This window comes from Xyrauchen texanus, chromosome 4 (genome assembly GCF_025860055.1).
Source record: "Xyrauchen texanus isolate HMW12.3.18 chromosome 4, RBS_HiC_50CHRs, whole genome shotgun sequence".
NCBI classification, from domain to species: Eukaryota; Metazoa; Chordata; class Actinopteri; order Cypriniformes; family Catostomidae; genus Xyrauchen; species Xyrauchen texanus.
In genome coordinates this window covers 2,883,695-2,911,121 of record NC_068279.1, presented here as the reverse complement: position 1 = coordinate 2,911,121, position 27,427 = coordinate 2,883,695, and the positions used below count along the sequence as shown (strand labels likewise).

The 27,427-nt window shown below is 39.6% G+C and overlaps 2 protein-coding genes across 4 annotated transcripts; one reads left to right on the top strand and one right to left on the bottom strand.

Annotated features, from left to right (window-relative positions):
• Positions 1–265: 265 nt before the first annotated feature.
• LOC127643029 (cystatin-B-like) lies at positions 266–15,928 on the bottom strand. Of its 3 annotated transcripts, none has more exons than XM_052125557.1 (4): positions 15,685–15,925; positions 1,650–1,717; positions 1,423–1,524; positions 266–474 (listed from the first exon to the last, which is right to left on the bottom strand). In XM_052125557.1, the coding sequence occupies exons 1-4, from the start codon at positions 15,800–15,802 to the stop codon at positions 346–348; spliced, it is 417 nt and encodes a 138-aa protein (XP_051981517.1). In that variant the 5' UTR covers positions 15,803–15,925; the 3' UTR covers positions 266–345. The 3 variants fall into 3 exon arrangements, with proteins under 3 accessions (XP_051981517.1, XP_051981518.1, XP_051981519.1); XM_052125558.1 differs by lacking the exon at positions 15,685–15,925 and adding an exon at positions 2,148–2,289; XM_052125559.1 differs by lacking the exons at positions 266–474; positions 1,423–1,524; positions 1,650–1,717 and adding exons at positions 14,041–14,188; positions 14,962–15,063; positions 15,189–15,256 and having other exon boundaries at positions 15,685–15,928.
• A 421-nt stretch (positions 15,929–16,349) lies between these two features.
• On the top strand, positions 16,350–18,653 carry LOC127643030 (cystatin-B-like). Its single transcript, XM_052125560.1, has 4 exons — positions 16,350–16,513; positions 16,977–17,044; positions 17,170–17,271; positions 18,506–18,653. The coding sequence occupies exons 1-4, from the start codon at positions 16,396–16,398 to the stop codon at positions 18,632–18,634; spliced, it is 417 nt and encodes a 138-aa protein (XP_051981520.1). The 5' UTR covers positions 16,350–16,395; the 3' UTR covers positions 18,635–18,653.
• The last annotated feature ends 8,774 nt before the right edge of the window (positions 18,654–27,427 follow it).

Sequence of the window (27,427 nt, the reverse complement as noted above, 5' to 3'; positions counted from 1 at the left end):
CTTTTAATTTTTAAAAAGATGCATTTTTGTTGTGTTTGAACACTGCACTGGGCTTATTCATGTTGTGTTAAAAACCTTTGTAGTGTGTACGGTCATGATTAAACTATAACTACTGTGTTTTTGTGTTTGTTTTGCTAAAGCAAGTCACACATAGTGATTCCCATGTACAGGAAAGTCATGTTGTTCACTATAAACCTCAGTCAGGCACTGAAATGGCTGAATATTGGGTTCACTTTAATATAGATTGGATATATATTTGAATAACAAACGGTTGCAATATTAAGTGACTATTTTGCAAAAGGTTCGGCATCAAATTGTTTGGATGAGAGAAATGTCGGCGTTCGTTTAGAAGTATACAATGGGGTCAAGGTGCCGTTTAGAGGTCTGAATTCCACTCAGCTCTAGTTTTCCTCCACTGTGAGGGAGAGATTTATAGACTCTCAGATGGATGAATTCATCCCCTCCGACGTGGACCTGAAGAAAAAGGATTAAAGGTTTAGTGGTTTAGACACACCACTTCCATGAAATACATGCATGTGTGAACGACAATTGAGGTAATAAAATGAGAAATCTTTTAAAATGTGTCATTTGAGATGTACTTTGTGTCCAATGTGGGTTCATAATTTCTCACAGCATTTTCTACAAAAAAAAAAAAAAAAAAACACAATCATTTAATGACACTAAAAATGCAATGTGGTGTAAACATCAAGTAAAGTGTATAAACGTACTCTCCTTGCACCTTCAATCCATGAGTGTATATAACTTAACCATTAAACTCAAATTATAAAACACCTTAAATACAAATATCATGAATTTTTTTTAGTCAAAAATATCAAGTTCTCTCGGTTACATCACATGACCTGAACCAAATTTGCCTTTTCTCACAAAAAAAAAAAAAAAAACACACCACTTCACACTCAGTCTTGAGGGTCTGAAGGGCTCATATCGGTTTGTTTTTGTCTCAACAAAAGTGGTTACACCACATGACCGATTCGGTGAACAAACGTTTCTAAATATAATAAATACCAAATTTATATGATCAAATAATAATATCATATTTTAAATCGTTGTTTTACTGCTTATTTTTGTAATGAAATTTTAATAAGATTATTCTGCGCTACTCATGACATCATTCCTCATTTCAAGAGTTTCAGCTTTTAATGGGATTTAAAAAAATAAATTCACAGTCTCCATTTCACCACTAAAACATGTTTTACTTCAAGTCCCAGGAAAAATATCAAAATGCCATTGAACTCAGTAATTTATAGTATTGGTGTGTTCAAGTGTTTTCTGCAGTATGAATTGTATTTAATAGATCTGGACTAAAGAATGAATGCCACGTCAATGACCCAAATGCAAACTGACTTTATGACAAAGTAACAAGCTCACAGCCTTCCAAACATGTTTGGCAAAAGAGTTTACCTTGATAAAATAGTTGGTTCCCGCCACAAGCTGTGTGCTGAAACTTTTGGCGGTGAAAACAGCAAACCTCTTTCCGACACGTCTTTCTACATATGGCTTCATCTACAAGCAATAACAAGTACATGGATTTGTTTATTTGTTATTTCTAAAACTAAAAAATGCTCATCACGTTCACTTGCAGATCAGCGAACACCACCATAACAAAATGAAAACCGGTCTCGACTTACCGCATTACAGATCCTCTGCACTTCTGAAGTGGCATATGTCACCTTGGATAACCCTCCAATAAGGGGCCCTAGAACCCAGATGCACAGTTTAATAAACAAGAAACAGACAACTTACTAAAGAAACACATTAAACTAAAGAAACTTGACAAAAGGAATGGTCAAACACTGGGGCATTTATGCGCGCGCACTAATTGGGGATCAAGAAAGAGACAATGAACGAAGATTGACAACCAAACAAATTGCCATTTTCACTATTCTGACTGTCATAATCCAGCACTTTCTATGTTTTAATCTCTTGAGGAAACGCCACCATTTACCGCTATCCGTTGTGCTTCACAGAAATGTAAAAAAGCGTCGATTGCAACACAAACATGTAGGAGATATTTCATTATTGATTATAGTCTCTGATTAAACTTACCTCAAGACATGGAACTTTACTGGACCTCTAAACAGCAACAGTCATTGAATTAATATTAAGTGCATGTTTCGTATGTTTACCTGCTTCATTCCGCACTTTGTTGTTGTCAGATTTATCGACGCAATTCACCTCTGCAATATAGACAGACAGCAAAAATACCGCCATTAGAGCGCACACACCTGACTTTAGCTTCATCATCTTATCCTTGAGTACCTCCTGATTTAAGAGAATATAACTGTAAAACAAGTCTCGCTTCTTCGTCTTTTATGTAATGTTGCAACAAGACATTTTTAGGTGTAAATCACCACCACCTGTACTGGATGATTTCTTAATATCCTCTTCTTAAAGGGACAGTTTACCCAAAATTGAAATGTTCTCATAATTTATTCACCGTCATGCCATCCCAGATGTGTATGACTTTCTTCTGCAGAACACAAATAACATTTTTAGAATAATATTTCAGCTCTGTAGGTCCATACAATGCAAGTGAATGGTGGTAATAACTTTGAAGGACCAAAAAGCACATAAAAACAGCATAACAGTAATCCATACGACTCCAGTGGTTAAATCCATGTCTTCTGAAGTGATATGATAAATGTCGGTGAGAAACAGATCAATATTTAATTAATGTTTTACTAACAATCTCAACTTTCACATTCTTCTTCTTTTGTTTATGGTGATTTGCATTATTCATGCATATCGCCCCCTACTGGGTCCTTATATCCTTCTAAAAATCTTGTTTTGTGTTCTGTAGAAGAAAGTAAGTCATTCACATCTGGGATGCATGAGAGTGAGTAAATGATGAGATTTTAAATTTTTGGATGAACTATTCCTTTAAGGCAGGGGTGTCCACACTTTTTGCGAGATGATCAACTTTTAAATGACCAACTCAATAAGATCTACCAACTAAAAAAAAACAGTTTCATTAAAAAAAAATGCTTGTTGGGAGTACTGCGTGTATCCCTACATGGAATTCATTTTCTAATGAATTAAACAATATTTAATAATGTTCAATGTTGATATCATTCAGTTTTAACACTAAACCCAACACACCTCACTGTAAAAAGTGATTCATGTGTCAAGTAAATTTGACTAAAAAAATTAACATGAAATTTATAATTATTAAGGATATTTTATATTTTAAATGATGACTTTGCATTTTATAAAAAATACTGGGTGCATTTCACTCATAAATTTAAGAGAGAAGACAACTACATTATTTTGGGAAAATCTGTGCAATTTTGTGGTTTAATTTATGGACACCAGTTCATTTGAAAGTGAACAACCGCTGAGTTGACGACATTTTGGCAGACTGGTCGACACAAGTGCACGCTAAAAGGTAAGCCTTAATAATTTGTACTTTCCTTTTATTTCTTAATTGTCTCGTTAAATGTTGACCAGGTGTGTTCAATCCAGATATGTAGCACCACATTACACATTTAGGATGGCTCCCTTATTTTATATTCCCAGTTTATGTCGAAGCCTGTCCTGATCCCAACAAAAAGAAGTTTAAACGAAAGTTGGGAAAGCAGTAAAATTAAAAAGGAGGTATTTAGTAGGGGAATTATAGAGATAACTAAGGAGCTAGGAATCAACAATTGGGTAATTAGTCCAACTGCCGTAATACCAGCTGTTCCATCATGGTTACTATCTCAACCTAGAGTTGATATTTCTCTATTAAAAAAGGTTAGTTCAAGCAAAAGCATGTTTAGTATGCAAGCTTGTGTGAACACTGTGCTGCTTGAGAGATATTGGTATTATGTACAAGTATTCACGGATGGGTCAAAAAATCCAGAGAATGGAAAATCAAGCTGTGCATTTTACATTCCTGAACTAAAAATTAAGGTGTTTAAGAGAATAACTGATCATTTGTCAGTATATGCAGCAGAAATGATGGCAATCATGTTTGCATTACAATGGATAGAGGAAGTCAAACCCTTGAGAATACTAATTTGTTCAGATTCAAGAGCAGCATTGGAAAGTCTCAAAAGTGCGTCATCAAAATGTAGGGAGGATATTATGTTTGAAAGTTTGTTATCACTATATCGAGTAAATAGTCTGGGTATAGATGTTCAGTTTTTATGGATCCCAGCACATATTGGCATCCAAGGAAACGAGATGGCAGATTCTTTAGCTAAGGAAGGGTTAAAGATAAATCAGGTAGAAGTGGCAGTACCAATTAGCAAAGCAGAGATTAAATCATACGTACGAAGCAAAATTAAGATACAGTGGCAAAAATTATGGGATAATGGAAGTAAAGGAAGACATTTATTTAAAATACAGCAGAAGGTGGGGGAAGAAAAGACTCTGGGGAAGAGCAGGAGAGAGCAGGGGATGATTAGCAGAATCAGGTTAGGTCACACAAGGTTAAATGCATCTCTGCACATAATAGGGAAGCATCCAACGGGAAAGTGTGAGATATGCAGTCAATCAGAAACTGTGGAACATGTGCTGTTTGAGTGCACTAAATACTCAAATCAAAGACTGGCTCTAAGGAATGGACTGGAACATGAAGGAATCAAATAAATGGATATTACAAATATTTTCTCAAATAATTCCGGAAAGATGGTGCTTAAAATTGTGTCATCGTATCTACAACAAACTGGACTGAACATAAGGATTTAAACAAATGTAACTAAGATACAGTAGGTGGCGATAATGCTCCATATGGTTGCAAGTCGCCAGTAAAAAAACGAAGAAGAAGAAGAAGAAGAAGAAGAAGCCTGTCCTGATGAGCTAGTTTCAGGTGTGTAAAAAAAAAATTTGTGGAGAAAATTTGAAAGATTGTTTTATAACGCTACCCCCTTTCTTCACCGTTCGCGCGGTGACGGCACATAAATGGGGGATGGTCATGCCATGTTAATTGTAATCCGTAAAAAAAGAAAATGGAAGATGTGCTTCAGAAACGGTTTGAAACCAAACGTGACCAGACTAAACAAATGGTCACTGTTTGCTTTATCTCGGTTTTTGTACTTTGAAAAATTTTTTTTTATCTCATGTGTTGATATGAGACGCGGGATAGACGCAGGATAGTCCCGCGTCTCGGTGAGGTTACAAAACCTCAATTTGCTGTGCTTTTTTTATCATGAGCAACTTGCAACAACTAATGACAGAAACATGAATTCCTCAGTCTCATAATCAGTAGCACTGATCTTTTCCCCTCAATGTTCCCTCCCACTTCTGCTGCTGTCTGTCAGCAAAGAGTTTTCCCCAAACTTTTTATGGACTGTGCGTTCCCGCGCCGATAATGATTAGAGTCGAATCTTCTATAAAATGCCCTGATGGGGGAGGGGTGCACCGGTAAAAGTAGTCTATAACCTTAAAGGGTAACTAAACCCTAAACCAACTTTTTTTAGTTAATGATCTGTAAGAATGGGGCTTTATTAGTACTGGTCATTGATTCAAGTTATTTTTTTGACATTTGTGTATAAAGTGTTTTAATTCTACAATATATGGTGTAAAAACGTCTGAGTGCTGCCCTCTTCAGGTTGAACGGTGGCTACTGCAGTTGAATTTTCCTATTGGCTGTTTGCGGTACTTCGTGACGTAAGCGGTGAGAGCTGACGTAAGCAGGTTCCAGCTTACCACGCCCTTGGTACGAGCTAGACACTGGCCCCATTCTCACTTGCGCAGCTGCTTCGCTAGCATCGTCGGATGCCGATCGCGATGCGGGAGTTAAAACCGCAGAGTGAGCCAGCGGCTCGAATTGATATGGCTCCGGCCCTGTGTCCACAGACAATTCACCCTCCTCCACTTCAGGTGAAGGTGGGGGAGAAAAGTCCTCGACTTCAAAAGACCGCTCCGTGGCAAAGCTACTTGCGTCACTCCAGTCACTCTCCATTTTAGAGTCCGACAGCAGCTGTCAGTTAATCCGTCACTACGGGTCTCAGGTTCACGCCCCCCCCCCCGCGGTTCGTCCCCTCTATCCCCGCCGGGGTCTGCCCACTTTTCAAGCATTTTTCAAATATTGCTAGTGGGTGGAGTCAGACTCTGAGCAGGGGTTTAGTTACCCTTTAAACCAGTAGTTTTCAAACATGCTCTTGGGGACACACAACGCACATTTCTAATGTAACCTTATTTAACACACCAGATTGAAATCATCAGATCGTTAGTAAAGGCTCCATGACCTGATCTGCGAGTGTCAGATAAGCGGGACTTACACAGTATGCAAAGCTGTGGGTCCCCATTGTGCTTGAACCCTGTTTTAAAGTGGTTGTTAAAGACTAGAAATTGAAAACTAGAAAATTAAAAGACACGCTTCAGAACCTCTGATGAAGCTTTATGGAGGAGCAAAACCGCCTAAATTAAACATAAATAAATAAAAATCCAAATAAATGTAAAAAATGTGTACATATACATCTATTTTCAATTGTGACAAATGAGTATTTATACATTTCTTTCCTTATTTATGTATTATGTTATGTATTTCCACATGTATATATTTCCTCTATTTATTTAATTATTTTACAATTTACATCCATACCATCTGTGGCAATATTTAAATTCTGTAGACTCCCATTTCTTTTTGTCAACCACAAGATGGCACTGTGGCCTCCAAGCTTCACTCTGTAGCACTCTGCTCAGTTGCTCCGTCTGAGGGAGAAAACATGCCCCTCATTAGCATACAGATAAAAATGGGAAATGTATAAATGTGGAGATACATTTGGAAATATATACATGCATAAATAATGAGGAAACACATACATTTGGAAATGAATGTGTGAATAAAAAATACAAAAATACATATTTTGTTTTACATTTATTTTCAAATATTTGTATTCATTTATTTTTAATTTAGGAAGCTGCTAATCTACAGAAGCTGACTGTTATGTATAGATTGATGCATGTTTTTCTCAGGCATTTTATGTGGTCAAGCATTTATTTATTTATAAAGGAATAAATTATCGTGTTTTATTTTGGTTAGGAAAAGCGCAGCCTTGTATTTCAAGGATATTTTCCAGAAGTACAAATAAAATGATATATGTGAATGGATTTTCCATCTTTTTAATTTAAGAGTAATATAATGTCATTTGAATTACCAGATCTCAATTTCTTCCAATAATATAAAGTTTGATTTTTTCTACATAATTAATCAGCACAGCTAAATACATTTTCTAATTACGTATGATGGAAAAGTAAATGCAGCAGACACACATACATCACTCTGCGTGTGCGAATTGACTGTAATCACTGTAAACTGTAATGAAAAATAATCTGAACTACTAATAATTTAAGGGGGGTTGTCCCGGCTTTTTGTCATGGTCATCTGGTCACCCTAAGTGACATGAGCAACATGCGCTACAGTTAATGATTTGTCAAGCAAAATGCTTGTCACGGTATTTTCCTGTTAATTATGCACATTGGGTATAATAGAACATGAAACATGGCTAGCTGGGGCCTGTTTCAGAAAGGAGGTTCAACCAACTCTGAGTAAAAACTTGAACTCTGAGTTGACTTACTCTGAGATGGGAAACTCTGAGTTTTCAGTTACAGAACAGCTGAAATGAGTTAGTTCAATCAACTCTAAGTTGACTGACTCTGAGTTAAGCTGAGTGCACCACAACTATAAAAAGCCATTATCAATTGAGCTCAGATATTATGAGTCACCATGGCAACAGCGGCAGAAAAAAAGAGGTCTGCATATTTCTCACCAGCAGAACTAGAAGTGCTTCTGCAAGCTTATGGAGAGTACTGAACATATATTTTTTAAAAAGTGAGTTTACATTTTAATTATTGTTATAAAGTGTTGGGTGTAATTAATTATTAAGAAATCTAAATACTGTAATTTATTTAAAGGGGTTACTCTTAATTCTTCTGTTATTTAAAGTAAAATCTGATGTAATTGCATTAAATGCTGCATAGACTATAAAACAATTCTGTATAAAACAATAGTGGATTTAACATCACATTTTAAAAGGTATATTTTTAATGTAACCTTCTCCCTCTACACACTTTGGTCAATTCAGGAATAATTCATGCAATTGTATATTGTTTATTTGAAAGCATTAAAAGTGCAGTTTCTTGTCTCTTCTTGTATTGTTCAAGTGGTTGAGGTTGATATGGGATTTATAAAGTAATTAGTAATAAGTAGACCAATACTTTCTAGAGATAGTAATTATTATATTAATCTAATTACACTGTTGAAGATGTCATTTGTAGTTAGTAATTAATAACTACCCAACTGTTAAAATATCCAGGTGAAACTGGAAGAACAGTATGTAATAAACCTTTAATTTTCATGTAGGTGCAATCCTGCAGGCATTAAAAGAACGTGGCAGCAGCTGAAAATGAAATATAAAAATATAATTCAATCAGGTAAGGCTTGAGCATAACATAGGTGTAGGGTACCAGACTTTACAAACATTTGACATATTAAATAACTAAATGCCATCCAGTGTCTAGCAGTGCAGCAGCATTTGTGACATTTGGTCTAAATGTTCATTCTCATTTGACTTCTACTCAGCCAACAGAAAGAAGGCAGAGGCCCGTAAAACAGAGGGAGGACCTGCACCACCACCTCTGACAAATGCAGAAGAGATGGCCCTGAGCCTGAATGCTGGAAGGCCAATGGCTGAGGGAATTGCTGGAGTCAGTCACTCCTGAAGATTTAAGTGCCTTCATAAAATGTAAGAGGTCTACCTATGTGTTATTTTCTATATAGGCTATTTGTGATATTTCCATTTATTTTACTTTGGGTTGGGTTTTTCGTTGGTCCCAATAGATTCTGATGGTAATATATGTCTTTTGGAGCCTCCTGTCCCAACAGAACCCCAGGCAGTTGTAAGTAGCCTACTCAATACACCAGAAATGATGACAAATAGTATTATAAAGTGTACTCAACCAAATGCTCATCTTCACAGGATGATGGGGATGAAGAAACAGTTTCTGCTGCCACAGTGAGGCCTACAGAGGTAATGTTCATATTATGTGTCTACACATCAAACAATCTACACATTTCTTCACATTTTTATGTGGAGTAGCCTATAGAATCTAAGTTTATATCGAAGTATAAACTGACATTCTCATCTCTCCCCCCGCCCCCCAGAGTGTGGAAGAACAGCAGGAGGAAGGATGCACAGATGAACACAGTTCAGTGATTTTCAGTAAATGTCACAGTTTAATTCTGTAGAATTTGTTTAGAACTACATGATGTAACTCTAATCTACTGTATTTTCAGTTGCCAGTTAAGGAGTTATATAGACTTCATCTTATTAAAAAAAACAAAACAGCAAAGAACTTATATACTTGGATCGCCAGATCCAAAAGGCAGATCTGGAAATCGAGATTCTGAAACTAAAGCTAGAGGTGAGTGAATGGTCACAGGTTAATTCTAGGAAGTATTGAAACTATATGAAAATCTAACTGTTTTTGAATTTGTAGGAAATAAAGAACACCAAATAAATTGTTGTGATTTTGTGTTTATTCGTTTCTTTTTTCATTTTGTGGTGGAGGATATCATGTGTATTAATCTGAGAAGACATTGCGGCATATCATATCTAGGACTACCATTCCATCCTGGAAATCTGCAGGGTTGATGGGTCTTCCTCGGGGTCTTGTATTTGTAGGGCAGGGTGTTGCTCCCCTCTAATTATGGCAATATTATGGAGAACAACACATGCCACAATAATGTCGCAGGCCCTTTCTGGAGTTACCCTGAGGTGACGTAGGCAATGGAAACGTGCTTTCAACAGGCCTAAGGTCATCTCCACCCGGGCTCTCGTCCTGCAGTGTGCCACATTGAAGCGCTGCTGAGGGCCTGATTCAGGTTCTGGGTAAGGGGTAATTAGTGTTGGTCGGCATGGGTAACCCCTATCTCCCAGCAGAAAGCCATCAGTCTCTCCTGTAAGAAAGTTCACATTGCTTTAGTGCTGCATAGAAGTGCCCCTGTAAGTGTGTAGAGCATACATTGAAATAAGTGTATAGGACATACATTTACTTACCCCTTTCCAGCCTGTTGTTCAGGGTTGACTCACAATACATTCGTGAGTCATGAACAGAGCCGGGCCACTTGGCCTGCACATTTGTGATGATATGTGCAGCATCAGATATGATCTTGACAGTGCAAAGAATGAGACATGTATTGTGATGTAGTCTTTGACCATTAGAAACAGTAGGCTGTCAGTGTACCTGCACATTAATACTGTGGATGGACCGCCCGTTGACATAGTCAGCTTCATTTTCGGAAGGTGCAATAATGGGAATATGTGTGCCATCAATGCATCCAACCACATTGGGAAATCCTAAAGGGAATTCTAATTATTAGGCTACTTCCAGGGGTCGCAGCAAGATGTTCTTAACTGATCGTCATTCATCAGGTTAGCCTAATTTAATCTGATTTCTACACCACTGACCTGCAATCCTGTGAAACTCCTCTTTGATGGCTCTCACGGGTTTGTGCCCAGGAAACAACACAAAAATTCCCAGAAAGCGCTTAAGAGCGAGTCACACTTTCCTTACCGCTCTGCATAGAGCAGCCTTACTAATGTGTTCTGCATCCCCAATGTTATACAGAAAACTACCATTTGCAAAGAAACGTAAAGCAACTCAAAGAATCTGCTGGGATGTAAGAGCACGGCCACGATGGCTGACGTTACTGATGTAAGGATGGATGAGATTATGGATGTATCTAATTGACTGTAAAGAAAAACGGTACCGCTCAAATAAAAATGCATAAGGATACGACAAAAAATCCACTCTGGGCCTCAAAATCCTCTCCCGACGTAAATGTAACTCCCTACGAATTAATGCAGCCTCTTCATCTACAGGATCATCCATAAAAGGACATGACATTTCATTCACTTTGATGCTCTCTGCGTGACGGAAATGTGCGCAATGAATGAACGTACCGAAAGAATGAATGAGCTGTTAAAACACCACTTCCTCTTTAAAAAAGGGGAGGAGACCGAAAGAAACTCTGGGTTTACCGAAGAAAACCTGCTCCCGACCAGGTTAGGTTCACAGAGTAAGTTACTATGGTAACTGACTCTGAGTATAAGTTACCTCTCTTTCAGAAACGGGCTTGACTTACTCTGCTTTCTTGGGTTTGACATACCTCCCATTCTGAAACAGAAAACCCAAAGTTTCCCTCATTTCAGGGTTTCACTTAACCTCCTTTCTGAAACAGGCCCCTGCTCTTTAACGTCACAATATTTGGATGAACATTTCCATCTAACTTGTTAACTTCAGTGACCCAAAATGAAAATGTGTAATGGGTAACATGATTACTTCACTTAGATCATGACTTGTATAGAAATAGCAACAAGGTCTACTTGTTTTATTTTTGATACTGCTGCCTATAAATATTCTCTTACCTTTAAAACTAACAATAGAGAGCCTTGCATTTCATAAAGGCTGCAATTCAAATGTTGAAATAAGTGTACATTGAACAGATATTACAAGGCATAATACATTTTTGTTAGTGTAAATTACAGATGTAATTAAAATGATTAAACTAATAATATACATGTGTGTGTGTGTATATATATATATATATATATATTTTTTTTTTTTTACAAGTCTGCATTGAAGTACTAGAAGTTCCATTTTTGTGAGCATTCATATTTTCTACTTTCATCGGAAGACTGTTTTTGGTTGGAACATGCTGTAAGATAGATAATGTAGACTGAAGTCATGGTGTGGCTATGCAAGGTTTGCCAATGGAAGGCATCTTCAAAGTGAGCTCTTTTGAAACACTATAGATTACAGCATGGACCATTTATACATAGCCATAGTATAACTTGTGTTTTGCAAATCAAAGCCTTTTCTTTGTTTTTCTGGACCAGGTTTTGGTCCAGAATGCATTGAAAAGAAGAATATGTTCTTACAGTTCAACAATAATACAAGCTTATAGCAAGCATAACTGTCATTGGTTTTGCAAGACAAGTTTTATTCCAGAATTGATTTTTTTTTTCCCACAAACACAAATCTTTTTAGAGACATGATCTTTGAGAATGCTATAAGCTTATCAGCAAGTGTGGGTATAGTCCTGTACAGTTAGCCAAGTGTAATGTATGACATTTTGGTTTTTGGAAAACATTTAAAGGTTTGAGGATTTTACCTTGTCTTTAATGTCTGGAAGATTTATATTGTGCATGTGTTATTTTTGAAAAGTTATATTTGCATGTATTAAAGGGACAGTTCCCCCAAAAAATTTTAATTCTCTCATAATTTACTCACATGTGTGCCTTCCCAGATGTCTAAGACTTTCCTTCTTCTGCAGAAGAAGGAATACAAATCATGCAAATCACAGATCTCACCCCTGTAGGTCCATACAATGCAAGTAAATCATGCAATGCTTAAAAAAAGCATAAACATTAAAGAAAATTCATAAGACTCCAGTTGTTTAATCTATTAAAACATTTAAAAAATACACTCCAGTATTTGAATACCTTTTTAAAATAATAAATTCACTAAAAATACTTCTGAAGGTATCTAATCAGTTTGTGGTAAGAACAGACTAAAATAAAACTCCTGGCTCATGATCGCCAAGAAGACTGCTGATGTCATGATTCGTATAAAAAGGAGCTATATTTTGGTATTTTCCCACCCCAAACTGATTGGATTACTTAAGACATGAATTAAACTAGAACTAGAGTTATATGGATTCATTTTAGTCTTTATGCTTTTCGAATCTTCAAAGTTTTGGTCAACTATCACTTGCATTGTAAGGACCTACAGAGCTAAGATTGTCTTTAAAATAAAATGGTATTCTGCTGAAGAAAGTTAGTCATACACATCTGGGATTGCATGCAATGTGTCATTGATGAGAAAGGTCTCATTTTTGGGTGAACTATCCATTTTAGAGCAAGCTTGTCATAAGACTTTGACTACAGCACATATTTGACAGTAATTTGACATTTGTAAACTTGACCGTAACTTTGTTTTTCATTAAATGGAGCTTTTGTGTACTTTAAACTATGTTTTTCTTTTCTCAAATAGTTTTAGTACACTGCTTACTGTTTCATACAGCACTTTACCATGTGTTATTGTACAAGTTATGGATCTGGCTATACAATTAATGTACAGTATAAATGCTTTGAGTGGGAATGATATTTAAAAAATAAATTGATAAATCATTAAATGCATTGTGAAAATCATTGTGTTTTAAAGAGGGTAAAATGCAATTCAGCTTATAAAAGTGCCTAAATTAGCTTGAAATCATAAAGTAAAATTCACGTTAGATTTAATTAATGTGATTTCTATTAAAAAAAAAAAAAGCTTACTTACTAAAATTTGGGTGACTTCGTGATTTTGTTTAAAGGAATGAAAAAAAAATATACTAATTTGGTGGATTTCACGTGATTTCATTAAGGAGATTGTTTAGAAAAACAAGGATTGAAAAGTTCTTAAAATATTACGTGTAATATTGTTACCATGCTTTTTGTTGTTATCACATAACACTTTTTACAGTGTAGAGCACAATAGATTACAATAGACAGGGCATTTACCATGTGACTCAACCAAAGCTTCCTTGATCCAAAACGGTCCTCTTAATACAGTAGTAATTAGTTCCAGGCAATTAAACACCCGCTTACTCTTTATTACTGTTATTTTCCACACTTTAGTATGAAAATACACCACAAATTAAAGTATGTAATGGCCCACATGCAACGATGGCTCAGTTACAACAACAATTTTGTTTTGAAAAATATTTTACTGTTACTTTCTTTCAGAGGGTGTAAATAAAACAAAGACATATTCTTTAATATATGAAATTTGCCTTTATTATAAAAGCAGCATTTTCTAATATAATACAGATTTGGAATATCTAGGAGTAATTATTTAACAATACCTTTATAGTACAGGAAAGTCATGTTGTTGACAATATAAACCTCATAGTCAGGCACTGAAATGGCTGAATATTGGGTTCACTTTAATATAGATTGGATATATATTTGAATGACAAAAGTGTTGCAATATTAATAGTGACTATTTTGCAAAAGGTTCGGCATCAAATTGTTTGGATGAGAAAATGAGAAATGTCGGCGTTCGTTTAGAAGTATACAATGGGGTCAAGGTGCCGTTTAGAGGTCTGAATTCCACTCAGCTCTAGTTTTCCTCCACTGTGAGGGAGAGATTTATAGACTCTCAGATGGATGAATTCATCCCCTCCGACGTGGACCTGAAGAAAAATCAAAGGATTAAAGGTTTAGTGGTTTAGACACACCATTTCCATGAAATACATGCATGTGTGAACGACAATTGAGGTAATAAAAATGAGAAATCTTTTAAAAATAAAGTTTAAAACATGACATTTTTTAAATGTACTTTGTCCAATGTGGTTTCATTATTTTTTCAAAGCATTTTCTCTTTATTTTATTGTCATTATGGAGTCAAAAATATCAAGTTCTCTCAAGGTTACATCACATGACCTGAACTAAATTTGCCTTTTCATAAAAATATATTTTTTACAACTACACTCTCAGTCTTGAGGGTCTGAAGGGCTCATATCGTTTTTTTTGTAACAAAAGTCGTTACACCACTTGACTGATTTGGTGAACAAACGTTTTTCCAAAATATAATAAATACCAAATATATTTTTAAATAGTTGTTTTACTGCTCATTTTTGTAAATACATTTGAAGATTATTCTGCGCTACTCATGACATCATTCCTCATTTCAAGAGTTTCAGCTCTTAATGAGATTTAAAAATAAATTTCACAGTCTCCATTTCCACCATTAAAACATTCTTTAAGTCCCAGGAAAAATATCAAAATGCCATTGAACCCAGTAATTTATAGTATTGGTGTGTTCAAGTGTTTTCTGCAGTATGAATTGTATTTAATAGATCTGGACTAAAGAATGAATGCCACGTCAATGACCCAAATGCAAATTGACTTTATGACAAAGTAACAAGCTCACAGCCTTCCAAACATGTTTGGCAAAAGAGTTTACCTTGATAAAATAGTTGGTTCCCGCCACAAGCTGTGTGCTGAAACTTTTGGCGGTGAAAACAGCAAACCTCTTTCCGACACGTCTTTCTACATATGGCTTCATCTACAAGCAATAATAAGTACATGGATTTGTTTATTTGTTATTTCTAAAACTAATAAATGCTCATCACGTTCACTTGCAGATCAGCGAACACCACCATAACAAAATGAAAACCGGTCTCGACTTACCGCATTACAGATCCTCTGCACTTCTGAAGTGGCATATGTCACCTTGGATAACCCTCCAATAAGGGGCCCTAGAACCCAGATGCACAGTTTAATAAACAAGAAACAGACAACTTACTAAAGAAACACATTAAACTAAAGAAACTTGACAAAGGAATGGTCAAACACTGGGGCATTTATGCGCGCGCACTAATTGGGGATCAAGAAAGAGACAATGAACGAAGATTGACAACCAAACAAATTGCCATTTTCACTATTCTGACTGTCATAATCCAGCACTTTCTATGTTTTAATCTCTTGAGGAAACGCCACCATTTACCGCTATCCGTTGTGCTTCACAGAAATGTAAAAAGCGTCGATTGCAACACAAACATGTAGGAGATATTTCATTATTGATTATAGTCTCTGATTAAACTTACCTCAAGACATGGAACTTTACTGGACCTCTAAACAGCAACAGTCATTGAATTAATATTAAGTGCATGTTTCGTATGTTTACCTGCTTCATTCCGCACTTTGTTGTTGTCAGATTTATCGACGCAATTCACCTCTGCAATATAGACAGACAGCAAAAATACCGCCATTAGAGCGCACACACCTGACTTTAGCTTCATCATCTTATCCTTGAGTACCTCCTGATTTAAGAGGATATAACTGTAAAACAAGTCTCGCTTCTTCGTCTTTTATGTAATGTTGCAACAAGACATTTTTAGGTGTAAATCACCACCACCTGTACTGGATGATTTCTTAATATCCTCTTCTTAAAGGGACAGTTCACCCAAAATTGAAATTTTCATGAATCAGCATTGGGCGGGACATCGGTCTCCAAATGAAAAAATTGTAAAAGAGATACAAATAACTATTTAAAACAAAGCTTAATATAGAAACACTAAGCTAAGAAGTTACAGGCAGGAAGTTAGCTTAGCAATTAAAGAAAAATGCACAGTATTTTTTTTTTTTTACATTTTTTATGTGTTTCACATGACTTCATGACTCATGAGACGACCGATGTCCCGCCCAATGCTGATTCATGAAAATTTCAATTTTGGGTGAACTGTCCCTTTAAGAAGAGGATATTAAGAAATCATCCAGTACAGGTGGTGGTGATTTACACCTAAAAATGTCTTGTTGCAACATTACATAAAAGACGAAGAAGCGAGACTTGTTTTACAGTTATATCCTATTAAATCAGGAGGTACTCAAGGATAAAATGATGAAGCTAAAGTCAGGTGTGTGCGCTCTAATGGCGGTATTTTTGCTGTCTGTCTATATTGCAGAGGTGAATTGCGTCGATAAATCTGACAACAACAAAGTGCGGAATGAAGCAGGTAAACCTACGAAACATGCACTTAATATTAATTCAATGACTGTTGCTGTTTAGAGGTCCAGTAATGTTCCTTGTCTTGAGGTAAGTTTAATCAGAGACTATAATCAATAATGAAATATCTCCTACATGTTTGTTGCAATCGACGCTTTTTTACATTTCTGTGAAGCACAACGGATAGCGGTAAATGGTGGCGTTTCCTCAAGAGATTAAAACATAGAAAGTGCTGGATTATGACAGTCAGAATAGTGAAAATGGCAATTTGTTTGGTTGTCAATCTTCGTTCATTGTCTCTTTCTTGATCCCCAATTAGTGCGCGCGCATAAATGCCCCAGTGTTTGACCATTCCTTTGTCGTGTTTCTTTAGTTTAATGTGTTTCTTTAGTTTAATGTGTTTCTTTAGTTTAATGTGTTTCTTTAGTAAGTTGTCTGTTTCTTGTTTATTAAACTGTGCATCTGGGTTCTAGGGCCCCTTATTGGAGGGTTATCCAAGGTGACATATGCCACTTCAGAAGTGCAGAGGATCTGTAATGCGGTAAGTCGAGACCGGTTTTCATTTTGTTATGGTGGTGTTCGCTGATCTGCAAGTGAACGTGATGAGCATTTATTAGTTTTAGAAATGACAAATAAACAAATCAATGTACTTGTTATTGCTTGTAGATGAAGCCATATGTAGAAAGACGTGTCGGAAAGAGGTTTGCTGTTTTCACCGCCAAAAGTTTCAGCACACAGCTTGTGGCGGGAACCAACTATTTTATCAAGGTAAACTCTTTTGCCAAACATGTTTGGAAGGCTGTGAGCTTGTTACTTTGTCATAAAGTCAATTTGCATTTGGGTCATTGACGTGGCATTCATTCTTTAGTCCAGATCTATTCAGTTGTTCATAAATACAATTCATCCTGCAGAAAACACTTGAACACACCAATACTATAAATTACTGAGTTCAATGGCATTTTGATATTTTTCCCGGGACTTAAAGAATGTTTTAATGGTGGAAATGGAGACCGTGAAATGTATTTTTAAATCTCATTAAAAGCTGAAACTCTTGGAATGATGTTGTTATGAATGAGGCTGGAGTGAAGACAGACGAGGAGGTGCGGATCCAAACGCAGTTTTAACTTTATTGAAATAAATGGACAAACAAAGGTAAACCCACGATGGGGAAACAAACATAAGCAGGGAACTCGGGAAGGAAACACAGAGCAGGCTTAACAAACATTACCAACATTCAACGATCGACAGGGACTGAACAAACGGGCAGGGTATAAATACAAGACAGGACCAATGAACAACCAGAACTCAAAATGACATGAGGTGATGAACAGAAACCAATGGGAAACTAACGAGGACAGGTGAGAACAATGAACAATGAACACAATGGCTAACAAGACTATGGAGGTACAGAAGGTTCAAAAGTGAAAACTATGGAGTGACGAAAGTATCAAAATGGGAGACAAAAGGGAAACCGTAAAACAGGACAAGGTCATACGTTACAGATGTCTTGAGTAGCGCAGAATAATCTTCAAATGTATTTACAAAAATGAGCAGTAAAACAACTATTTAAAAATATATTATTTGATGATATATATATTTGGTATTTATTCTATTTGGAAAAACATTTGTTCACCAAATCAGTCATGTGGTGTAACGACTTTTGAGACAAAAAAAACGATATGAGCCCTTCAGACCCTCAAGACTGAGAGTGAAGTTGTAAAAAAATATATTTTTATAAGGCAAATTTAGTTCAGGTCATGTGATGTAACCTTGAGAGAACTTGATATTTTTGACTCCATAATGACAATAAAATAAAGAGAAAATGCTTTGAAAAAATAATGAAACCACATTGGACAAAGTACATTTAAAAAATGACATGTTTTAAACTTTATTTTTAAAAGATTTCTCATTTTTATTACCTCAATTGTCGTTCACACATGCATGTATTTCATGGAAGTGGTGTCTAAACCACTAAACCTTTCATTCTTTGATTTTTCTTCAGGTCCACGTCGGAGGGGATGAATTCATCCATCTGAGAGTCTATAAATCTCTCCCTCACAGTGGAGGAAAACTAGAGCTGAGTGGAATTCAGACCTCTAAACGGCACCTTGACCCCATTGTATACTTCTAAACGAACGCCGACATTTCTCATTTTCTCATCCAAACAATTTAATGCCGAACCTTTTGCAAAATAGTCACTATTAATATTGCTACACTTTGTTATTCAAATATATATCCAATCTATATTAAAGTGAACCCAATATTCAGCCATTTCAGTGCCTGCATATGAGTTTTCTATGGTCAACAACATGACTTTCCTGTGCTATAAACATATTGTGAAATAATTACTCCTAGATATTCCAAATCTGTATTATATTAGAAAATGCTGCTTTTATAATAAAGGCAAATTTCATATATTAAAGGATATGTCTTTGTTTTATTTACACCCTCTGAAAGTAACAGTAAAATATTTTTCAAAACAAAATTGTTGTTGTAACTGAGACATCGTTACATGTGGCCATTACATACTTTAATTTGTGTTTTTTTTCATAGTTTGATTTTAATTTTCATACTAAAGTGTGGAAAATAGTAATGAGTAAGTGGGTGTGTTTAATTGTCTGGAACTAATTACTACTGTAACCCCTTCAGACCTGAATTATGTTTCTGAAAAATATAAAAGTACATTTTCCCAGCTCATGAGGCTTCTATAAATGAGACCAAATAAAAATATTACAAATTTCAACACTTTAATTGTAATTTTGTTTTGTCCATTTCAATGGACGTCAGGTCAAAACAGAGGTACTTCAAAAAAATATACCAACATGAAATAAAAACATAGCAATTGTTGGTCTACTTTAGTTTATACGTTTTTTTTGTTTGTTTTTTAACCCTGTGGCTTCCCAGAACGCACAAGCACTTCGGCCACATTCATTTTGAATTCAAGGACTCAAAATCAAGAATTTTCTGTGGCTGAGTTCCTTTGTATTCATTGTCCCTGCGATACTCAAGCCAGCTATTCACTACAACAACATCAAAAGCATGAGTAATCATGTGCAGTGGCCATTTGCGGGACTTGATGTCAATCCTGTAAAGGCTGATTAGCTGATCAAGCTTATCCACCCCTCCCATGCCCTTGTTGTATTTCTTCATAACCTCTGGACGCTTGACCTTCACAAACTGCATCTCTTATCCATCTTCATCTCCAACAAAGTTGGAGGCCAGTACCACAGAGCGGTTATCAAACCGCTTCACTAGAACAAATTTTCCATCCCTACTTCTAACTTCATCATGGTTCCCCCGCGTTTTCTTAGACATTTCCTTGTCTGTCTTCAGTGGCGGATTTGCAAAGCGGCAAAGCCTTGCTGTTCCAGCAGCAATGGATTTCCTTTTCTGCAAGAACTTCAAGGACATTGTAGGTGGTGAAATAGTTGTCAAAAAAGAGCTTGTGGTTGGGATCCTGGATTCTCTGGCACAGGTGGAAGACAACAGAAGCTCCATGCCCTAGAACCTTTTTGCTTTGCTCAGAAAGCTCTGTTGTGGCACCTTGATAGATGAGGAAATCCTAAGCAAGCCCACTTTTGCCACAGAGGAAATACATCTTCACTCCCCATGGTGTAGGTTTCCCTTTGATATACTGGAGCACAGAGAGTTTTCCTCTGAAAGGCACAATCTGCTCATCAATACGGAGATCTTCCTCCAGTTGTAGCTGCAGACAGCGTTTCCTTATGGACTCATAGATTGGTCTGACCTTGAAGAAAACATCAATGTCTCCAGGAGGCCTCTCATGGTTGTTCACAACATGCAGGTTGGAGCGGAATTGGAAAAAAACGATCTTGAGTCATGGTTTCCTTGAAAATTCCAATATTGATACTGGAGGACCAGTACATTCTCACTCTTGGAAGACCAAGAACTCCCATTGCCATATGTAGACCAACAAGGACTTCAATCTCAGAAGCTGAGGCATGTTTATACCCCCGACTCCATTTTGTTCTGCATATATGTTGGTCATTGTGCTCATCAGCTCAAACATCTGACTTGGAACATACTGCTTGAAGTAGCCGTGTGGTGTTAGTGGCTCAGGTGGGTCAGTGGTGGGACTTACCCACGTTGTTTCTACTGGGGTAAAGCAGGTGTGACGACACCACTGAATATCACTCTTTTGTGTGATTTTTGTAAAAGGATCATCACCAAGTACTGGTTCTACATCTGCCTCATGCTCATAATCTTCTCTGTCTTCTTGATTTTGACTTTCCTCTGCCTCAATCTCAATTTCTTCCCCTACTACGGGTAGTGGCTCATCTCTGTCCTCCCCTGAAATTATTACCAAAAACTGTCCCTTACAAACAACTTCATACAAGTTTTATATTGTAATTTATTTACAATATAAAAAATATTAATGTCTGAACTAACTAACTATCCCTAATTTTCATTCTACACTTACCAATTGTTGGAGATCTAGCATCATCTGCATTTCCATCTCCATCTTCCTCATCACTCCACGTAAAGTCAACATCTGAGATATTTCCATCAGCTATATGTTCAAGCACTTCAAGAACTGTATATTCTGCATATTAAATAGTTAAAAAATGTTCAAAAATGTATTAGTACTGTGATATAGATATTTTTATATATATATAAGAAATTTCAATCAGCATTACTGGACATGTGCTTTCAGAAACAGGTGTTTGAACCCACTGTACATTCTAATGGACAGACACATTTGAAAAAAATCCTGCTTTAAAACTTGCAATTCTACAAATGTTTTTTAACTTTAATAAGTTCAATCCTTCTGCTTAACAGACAAACTATAAAATACTGGCAAACATATACATTTTTTTAAATAAAACCATAGAAAATGTTGCTCACTTCTGTGTTTGGAGTGCTGCCATGCTTCTCTTCAATGTAGAGTTTTTTTTTTAATTACCACATGCAGAGCTTTACTGCAATTTGATTGGATGACAAACGTCCAATCTCATGGACTGTAGGCTTTAAACTAGGTGAAATGCTCCAGAAGTGGAAAAAAAGGGCTGACATGTGATGTCCATTGTAATGGACAAAGGGTCCGAATGGGTTAAGAGGACCGTTTTGGATCAAGGAAGCTTTGGTTGAGTCACATGTCAGTCTCTGACACAACCGGTTTACCAATAAAATCAGTGCTACTTTTTTGTGTGTATAAAACAACAGGATGCCAAATTAAAAATAAAGGAGTTAGGAGCTATAAAATGTCACATACCAAGACCTTAAAGCAGGGGTGCCAATACGTTGATCGCGATCTACCAGTCGATGGCAAAAGCAGTGCTGGTAGATCGCACAAAATGTAAATGTGCTTTCGTTCAATATTAATACAAATATAATGTCTTTCCTTCGTTTAGTTTCTGTCTGATTTGCAATTGAGTACATTGACCAGGCGAGATTTTTGTTTATTCAGTTGCCATGACAACTAGGTTCGCGCCTTCCAAGGGCTTCTGAGAACAAAGCGCGAAATTGCGAAGCTAGCAGTGTTTGAGACTAGCTACTATACTGCCCGGATTATGCAAAACTGTCTGATTCATTCAGTGCAAATCATCAGAATAAGGTAAATGCCCTGGCTATTGTAATCTATTGTGCAGTAGGTGTGTTGGGTTTAGTGTTAAAACTGAATGATATCAACATTGAACATTATTAAATATTGTTTAATTCATTAGAAGGTGAGTTCCATGTAGGGATACATGCAGTACTCCCAACAAGCATTTTTTTTTTAATGAAACAGTTTTTTTAGTTGGTAGATCTTATTGAGTTGGTCATTTAAAAGTAGATCATCACGCAAAAAACTGTGGACACCCCTGCCGTACATGGAATTCAACTTCTAATGAATTAAACAGTATTTAATAATGTTCAATGTTGATATCATTCAGTTTTAACACTAAACCCAACACACCTACAGCACAATAGATTACAATAGCCAGGGCATTTACCTTATTCTGATGATTTGCACTGAATGAATCAGACAGTTTTGTATAATCCGGGCAGTAGCTGCTGGTAGCTAGTCTCAAACACTGCTAGCTTCGCAATTTCACGTTCTGTTCTCAGAAGCCCTTGGAAGGCGCGAACCTAGTTCCCTATCAAGAGGTCTCTCCTATATTGCGTAAGTAGCTTACGCTATGGGAAAACTCAGTTATCGAGAAATATTGAAGTCTTTATGTAAAACGCATTGCAGCTGCACAGCAGACAGCAATGAGCGAGGCAGCTCGGTCATTGGCTGTGCTGCGGCAACTTGCTCGAACCAATGACCGGGCGACTCTGAACGCAGCGACCAATGAGCGTGCAGCCGCGCCAGCGCTCAGAGCCAGCCAAGATTAGCATGGCTAAGGCTATATATTAGGCGCCCGTCATGAGAGTTCTTTAGATTTTATCTCCTTCAGCAAAGACCTTCTCTTAGCTGGATCCTCCGGATTGTTGGAGTCTTTAGCCGCCGTCGAAAAGCCTACAGCAGGACCGCTAAGAGGACGCCGGCGCCTTCAGCCGCCTCGAAGCCTTCTGCTACGCCATCCGGCGCGATCGCTATATCCTTTACTGCAAGCGCTTCGCCTCTGCGACGCTTTTGATTGAGTAAAGAGTAATTTTTCAAGGCGTTGTTGCAAATGCCTTCAGCCTGCGCCTCATGCAGAGGCCCTCTTCCTGGCGGGGATCGTCACACCATTTGCACTCGCTGCCTGGGACCTGACCACGCAGAAGCTGCTCTCACTCGAGGCGGATGCCCCGAATGTGACTCCCTGGGCCTCACCGAGCTGTGCGCTCGCTCGCCGCCTTCACGCTGAGCGAGCCTGCTACCACCGTGCTGCCGTCCCTCTGTTCGAGCAGCGCAAGAAAAGCACCGCTCACGGAGGCCGCCAGAGCACGCGGACTTCAGTGACGTCACGCTGGGCCAGTCCCGCGTGCTTCACCACTACCCGAGAACTCCCGCCGCCAGTCCATTTCAACGCAGGCGGACCAGCACCCTCCAACAGAGCGGTGGGTCTCGTCTCGTTCGGGCGTCAGGGGCGGCGGTGAAAAGGATGACAGCCTTTCCATTGGCGCTGCATCCGGCGACTGGCCGGGCTCAGCCTTCGCCAGAGCACGCGGACTTCAGTGGCGTCACGCCGGGCCAGTCCCGCGTGCTTCACCACTACCCGAGAACTCCCGCCGCCAGTCCATTTCAACGCAGGCGGACCAGCACCCTCCTACAGAGCGGTGGGTCTCGTCTCGTTCGGGCGTCAGGGATGACGGTGAAAAGGATGACAGCCTTTCCATTGGCGCTGCATCCGACGACTGGCGGGCTCGGCCTTCGACCCTGCGCTGTCGACATTAGCAGACACGAGCACGGGCACCAGCATGGACTCAGAGATCGTCCGCATCCTGTCTAAAGCGGTAAGAGAGTTCACTGAGCGCTTCACTGAAGCTCGGAAGGATTCGCAGGCTATGCGTCACTTCCTGCCCAAGCGCTCCAGCTCGTCACAGAGCCGCCAGAGACTGCCTCAGCAGCAGCAGCGAGCCAGGGCGGCGCCTCCGACTCCAAAGCGTGTAAAACATTACCCAGTCCCCTTACAGGTGGCTGGAAATGTCTGTACAGCAGTCAATGGGCCAGTCACAGAACTCGCTCACCTGCAATCAAACGCCGTTTTAACGGCAACACACAGAAATCACATTTTCTGCCTGTGTCACTAAGGGGTCACGTGTCCACACTAAAGTGCGCATTCCCACATATCAATACTGTCCAAACAGTGCCAAATACTTCCCCAGCTCGAGCTGGACGCCCCATGTAGATCGTGTGCCTATTGTCATGTATGCACCACTACATACAAGCACTGTTCCCACAGTTATACACACTTCCCCAGTAAAAGCGGGAAATACTATAAAGGTTTGAGCGTGCCTGCTGTGATGCATGCACCCCTACACACAAACACTGTATGCATGGCCAAAAACCCCGCCACGAGCGGGAGGCTTTATGAAAGTGGCGCGCGTGCCTACTACAGTATATGCACCCCCACCCATAAGCACTGCCCATACAGTTCCAAACAGTTCTCTAGCTCATGCCATGAGCATCACAGATGCGACGCGCGAGCCAAGAAACTCCCCGCTAAGAGCGGGAAGCTTTATGAAAGTGGCACGCGTGCCTATTACAATGTATGCACCCCCACCCGTAAACACTGTCTATATAGTTTTCAAACATTTCTCCAGCTCATGCTGCGAGCATTACGGAGATAGCGCGCGTGCCTGTGATTTCACACGCACCCCTGCACTCGGCACTCAACACAGCTGCTCAGCGCGCGCCCGCGCCTCTGAGAGCTGTAAGCTCAGTGTTAGCACATGTTCTGCCTGTGTCACTAAGGGGTCACGTGTCCACACTAAAGTGCGCATTCCCACATGTCAATACTGTCCAAACAGTGCCAAATACTTCCCCAGCTCGAGCTGGACGCCCCATGTAGATCGTGTGCCTATTGTCATGTATGCACCACTACATACAAGCACTGTTCCCACAGTTATACACACTTCCCCAGTAAAAGCGGGAAATACTATAAAGGTTTGAGCGTGCCTGCTGTGATGCATGCACCCCTACACACAAACACTGTATGCATGGCCAAAAACCCCGCCACGAGCGGAAGACTTTATGAAAGTGGCGCGCGTGCCTACTACAGTATATGCACCCCCACCCATAAGCGCTGCCCATACAGTTTCAAACAGTTCTCTGTCTCATGCCGCAAACATCACAGATGTGATGCACGAGCCAAGAGACTCTCCGCTACGAGCAGGAAGCTTTATGAATGTGGCGCGCGTGCCTATTACGATGTATGCACCCCCACCCGAAAACTCTGTCCATACAGTTTCAAGCATTTCTCCGACTCATGCTGCAAGCATTTCGTGCCTGTACTCTCACACGCACCCCTGCACTCGGCACTCAACACGGCTGCTCAGCGCGCACCTGCGCCTCTGAGAGCTGTAAACTCAGTGTTAGCACAAGGCAATTTGCAGGTGGGGCCCATACGTCACTGCGACACGCCCCCAGCCAGCATTCAGCCCATATCTGTGCGAGCAAAAGCCTGGGAAAAAATCCCCGACATGCCGAAATGGGTTTTGAACATAATAAAACACGGTTACTCACTTCAATTCGCTCGCAGACCACCCCGCTTTTCAGCGGTGGTCGAGACGAAAGTGAGGAAAGATGTGTCACATGTTCTATGCACCGAGATGCTCAAACTGATAGAGAAGGGCGCTATAGAAACTGTTCCTCCCTCTATGAGCGAGGCGGGTTTTTACAGCCGCTATTTTCTCGTCCCGAAAATGGACGGTGGCCTCCGCCCCATCCTAGATCTCAGACATCTGAACAAAGCTTTAATGATTTGCTCGTTCAGAATGTTAACAACCAAACATATCCGGGGATTGGTTTCTATCAGTGGATTTGAAAGACGCTTACTTTCACATTTCGATAGCGCCTCATCACAGGCCTTTTCTGAGATTCGCTTTCGAGGGACAGTCATACCAGTACACAGTACTACCATTCGGCCTATCATTGGCCCCCGTACATTCACGCGAAATGTATGGACGCGGCACTTTCCCCTGAGACAGCGGGAGTCGCGAATACTGAATTACCTCGACGATTGGCTAATCATAGCACAATCAGAGGGTCAGTTAACGACGCACAGATCTTGGATTATCAGCCATCTAGAATGCCTGGGTCTGAGAATCAATTTTGCAAAGAGCGTGCTATCCCCCAGCCAGAATATCTCTTTTCTGGGAATAGTGCTAGACTCAGTGCAGATGACAGCGCGCCTCTCATCAGAGCGCGCGCTCTCTATTCGACGCCTTGCAACATCATTCAGAATGGGTGCACACGCCCCCATCAAACGATTTCAAAGAATGCTCGGTCTCATGGCCTCAGCATCGGCGGTACTCCAGCTAGGATTGTTGCACATGCGTCCTCTCCAGCGCTGGCTCAAGAGTCGTGTCCCCACTCACGCGTGGCGCTCGGGCCACTTTTTGATCAGAGCGAATCACGCCTGTATAAAAGCCTTGACGCCCTGGAAAGCCGTCAACTGGTATCAAACCGGCGTGAGTCTGGGCGTAAATACGCGGAGAAAAATGATCACGACAGATGCCTCCAAAATAGGATGGGGGGGCCCTTTACGAGGGCAGGCCTGTCTCCGGCTTTTGGTCAAACCCGGAAAAGCGCCTACATATAAACTGTCTGGAAATGAAAGCGGTCGCCTTGGCTCTCAGAGCCCTGCTTCCGTACCTCAAAAACGAACACGTCCTGGTCCGAACGGACAACATGATGGTAGTTTCGCATATAAATCGCCAGGGTGGACTCAGGTCAAGCTCCCTGCACTCTATGGCCAGGGATCTCATCTTATGGTCACAACACCACCTGCGCTCGCTGAGAGCAGCACATGTGCCAGGCGCCCTGAACCAGGGAGCGGACATGCTGTCCAGAGACAAGGTTCTCCTAGGAGAATGGTCTCTCCACCCCCTGACGGTTCAGTGGTTATGGCAAACCTTTGGCGAGGCAGAGGTCGACCTCTTTGCCTCCAGAGAAAACGCGCACTGCCCCCTTTTCTTCTCAAAGAGCACGGACGCGCTCGCCCAAGTCTGGCCGAGCCGCCCCTTGTATGCTTTTCCCCGATCGCGATGCTACCTCAGGTCATCAGTCGGATCAGGGAAGTGAAATGTGCAGTGCTCCTGGTAGCCCCACTCTGGAACAACCAGACGTGGTTTCCAGAACTGATGCAGATGATGCAATCTGCCCCATGGCCGATTCCGTTGAGGCTAGACCTCCTCAGGCAGGCCAACGGGATGATTCTTCATCCCCGCCCCGATCTGTGGGCCCTCCATGCATGGCCCCTCAACGGGTTCCCGAGAACCTCCCCAGTGGAGTTTTGAGAACCATAACTGAGGCGCGAGCGCCCTCTAC

Coding starts and splice junctions, on each gene's coding strand:
- LOC127643029 (XM_052125559.1), bottom strand. CDS start 15,802: ATGATGAAGCTAAAGTCAGGTGTGTGCGCTCTAATGGCGGTATTTTTG. Junction 15,257..15,684: donor CAAAGTGCGGAATGAAGCAG/GTAAACATACGA, acceptor TCTGGGTTCTAG/GGCCCCTTATTGGAGGGTTA. Junction 14,189..14,961: donor GAACCAACTATTTTATCAAG/GTAAACTCTTTT, acceptor ATTTTTCTTCAG/GTCCACGTCGGAGGGGATGA.
- LOC127643030 (XM_052125560.1), top strand. CDS start 16,396: ATGATGAAGCTAAAGTCAGGTGTGTGCGCTCTAATGGCGGTATTTTTG. Junction 17,045..17,169: donor TGCAGAGGATCTGTAATGCG/GTAAGTCGAGAC, acceptor TATTGCTTGTAG/ATGAAGCCATATGTAGAAAG. Junction 17,272..18,505: donor GAACCAACTATTTTATCAAG/GTAAACTCTTTT, acceptor ATTTTTCTTCAG/GTCCACGTCGGAGGGGATGA.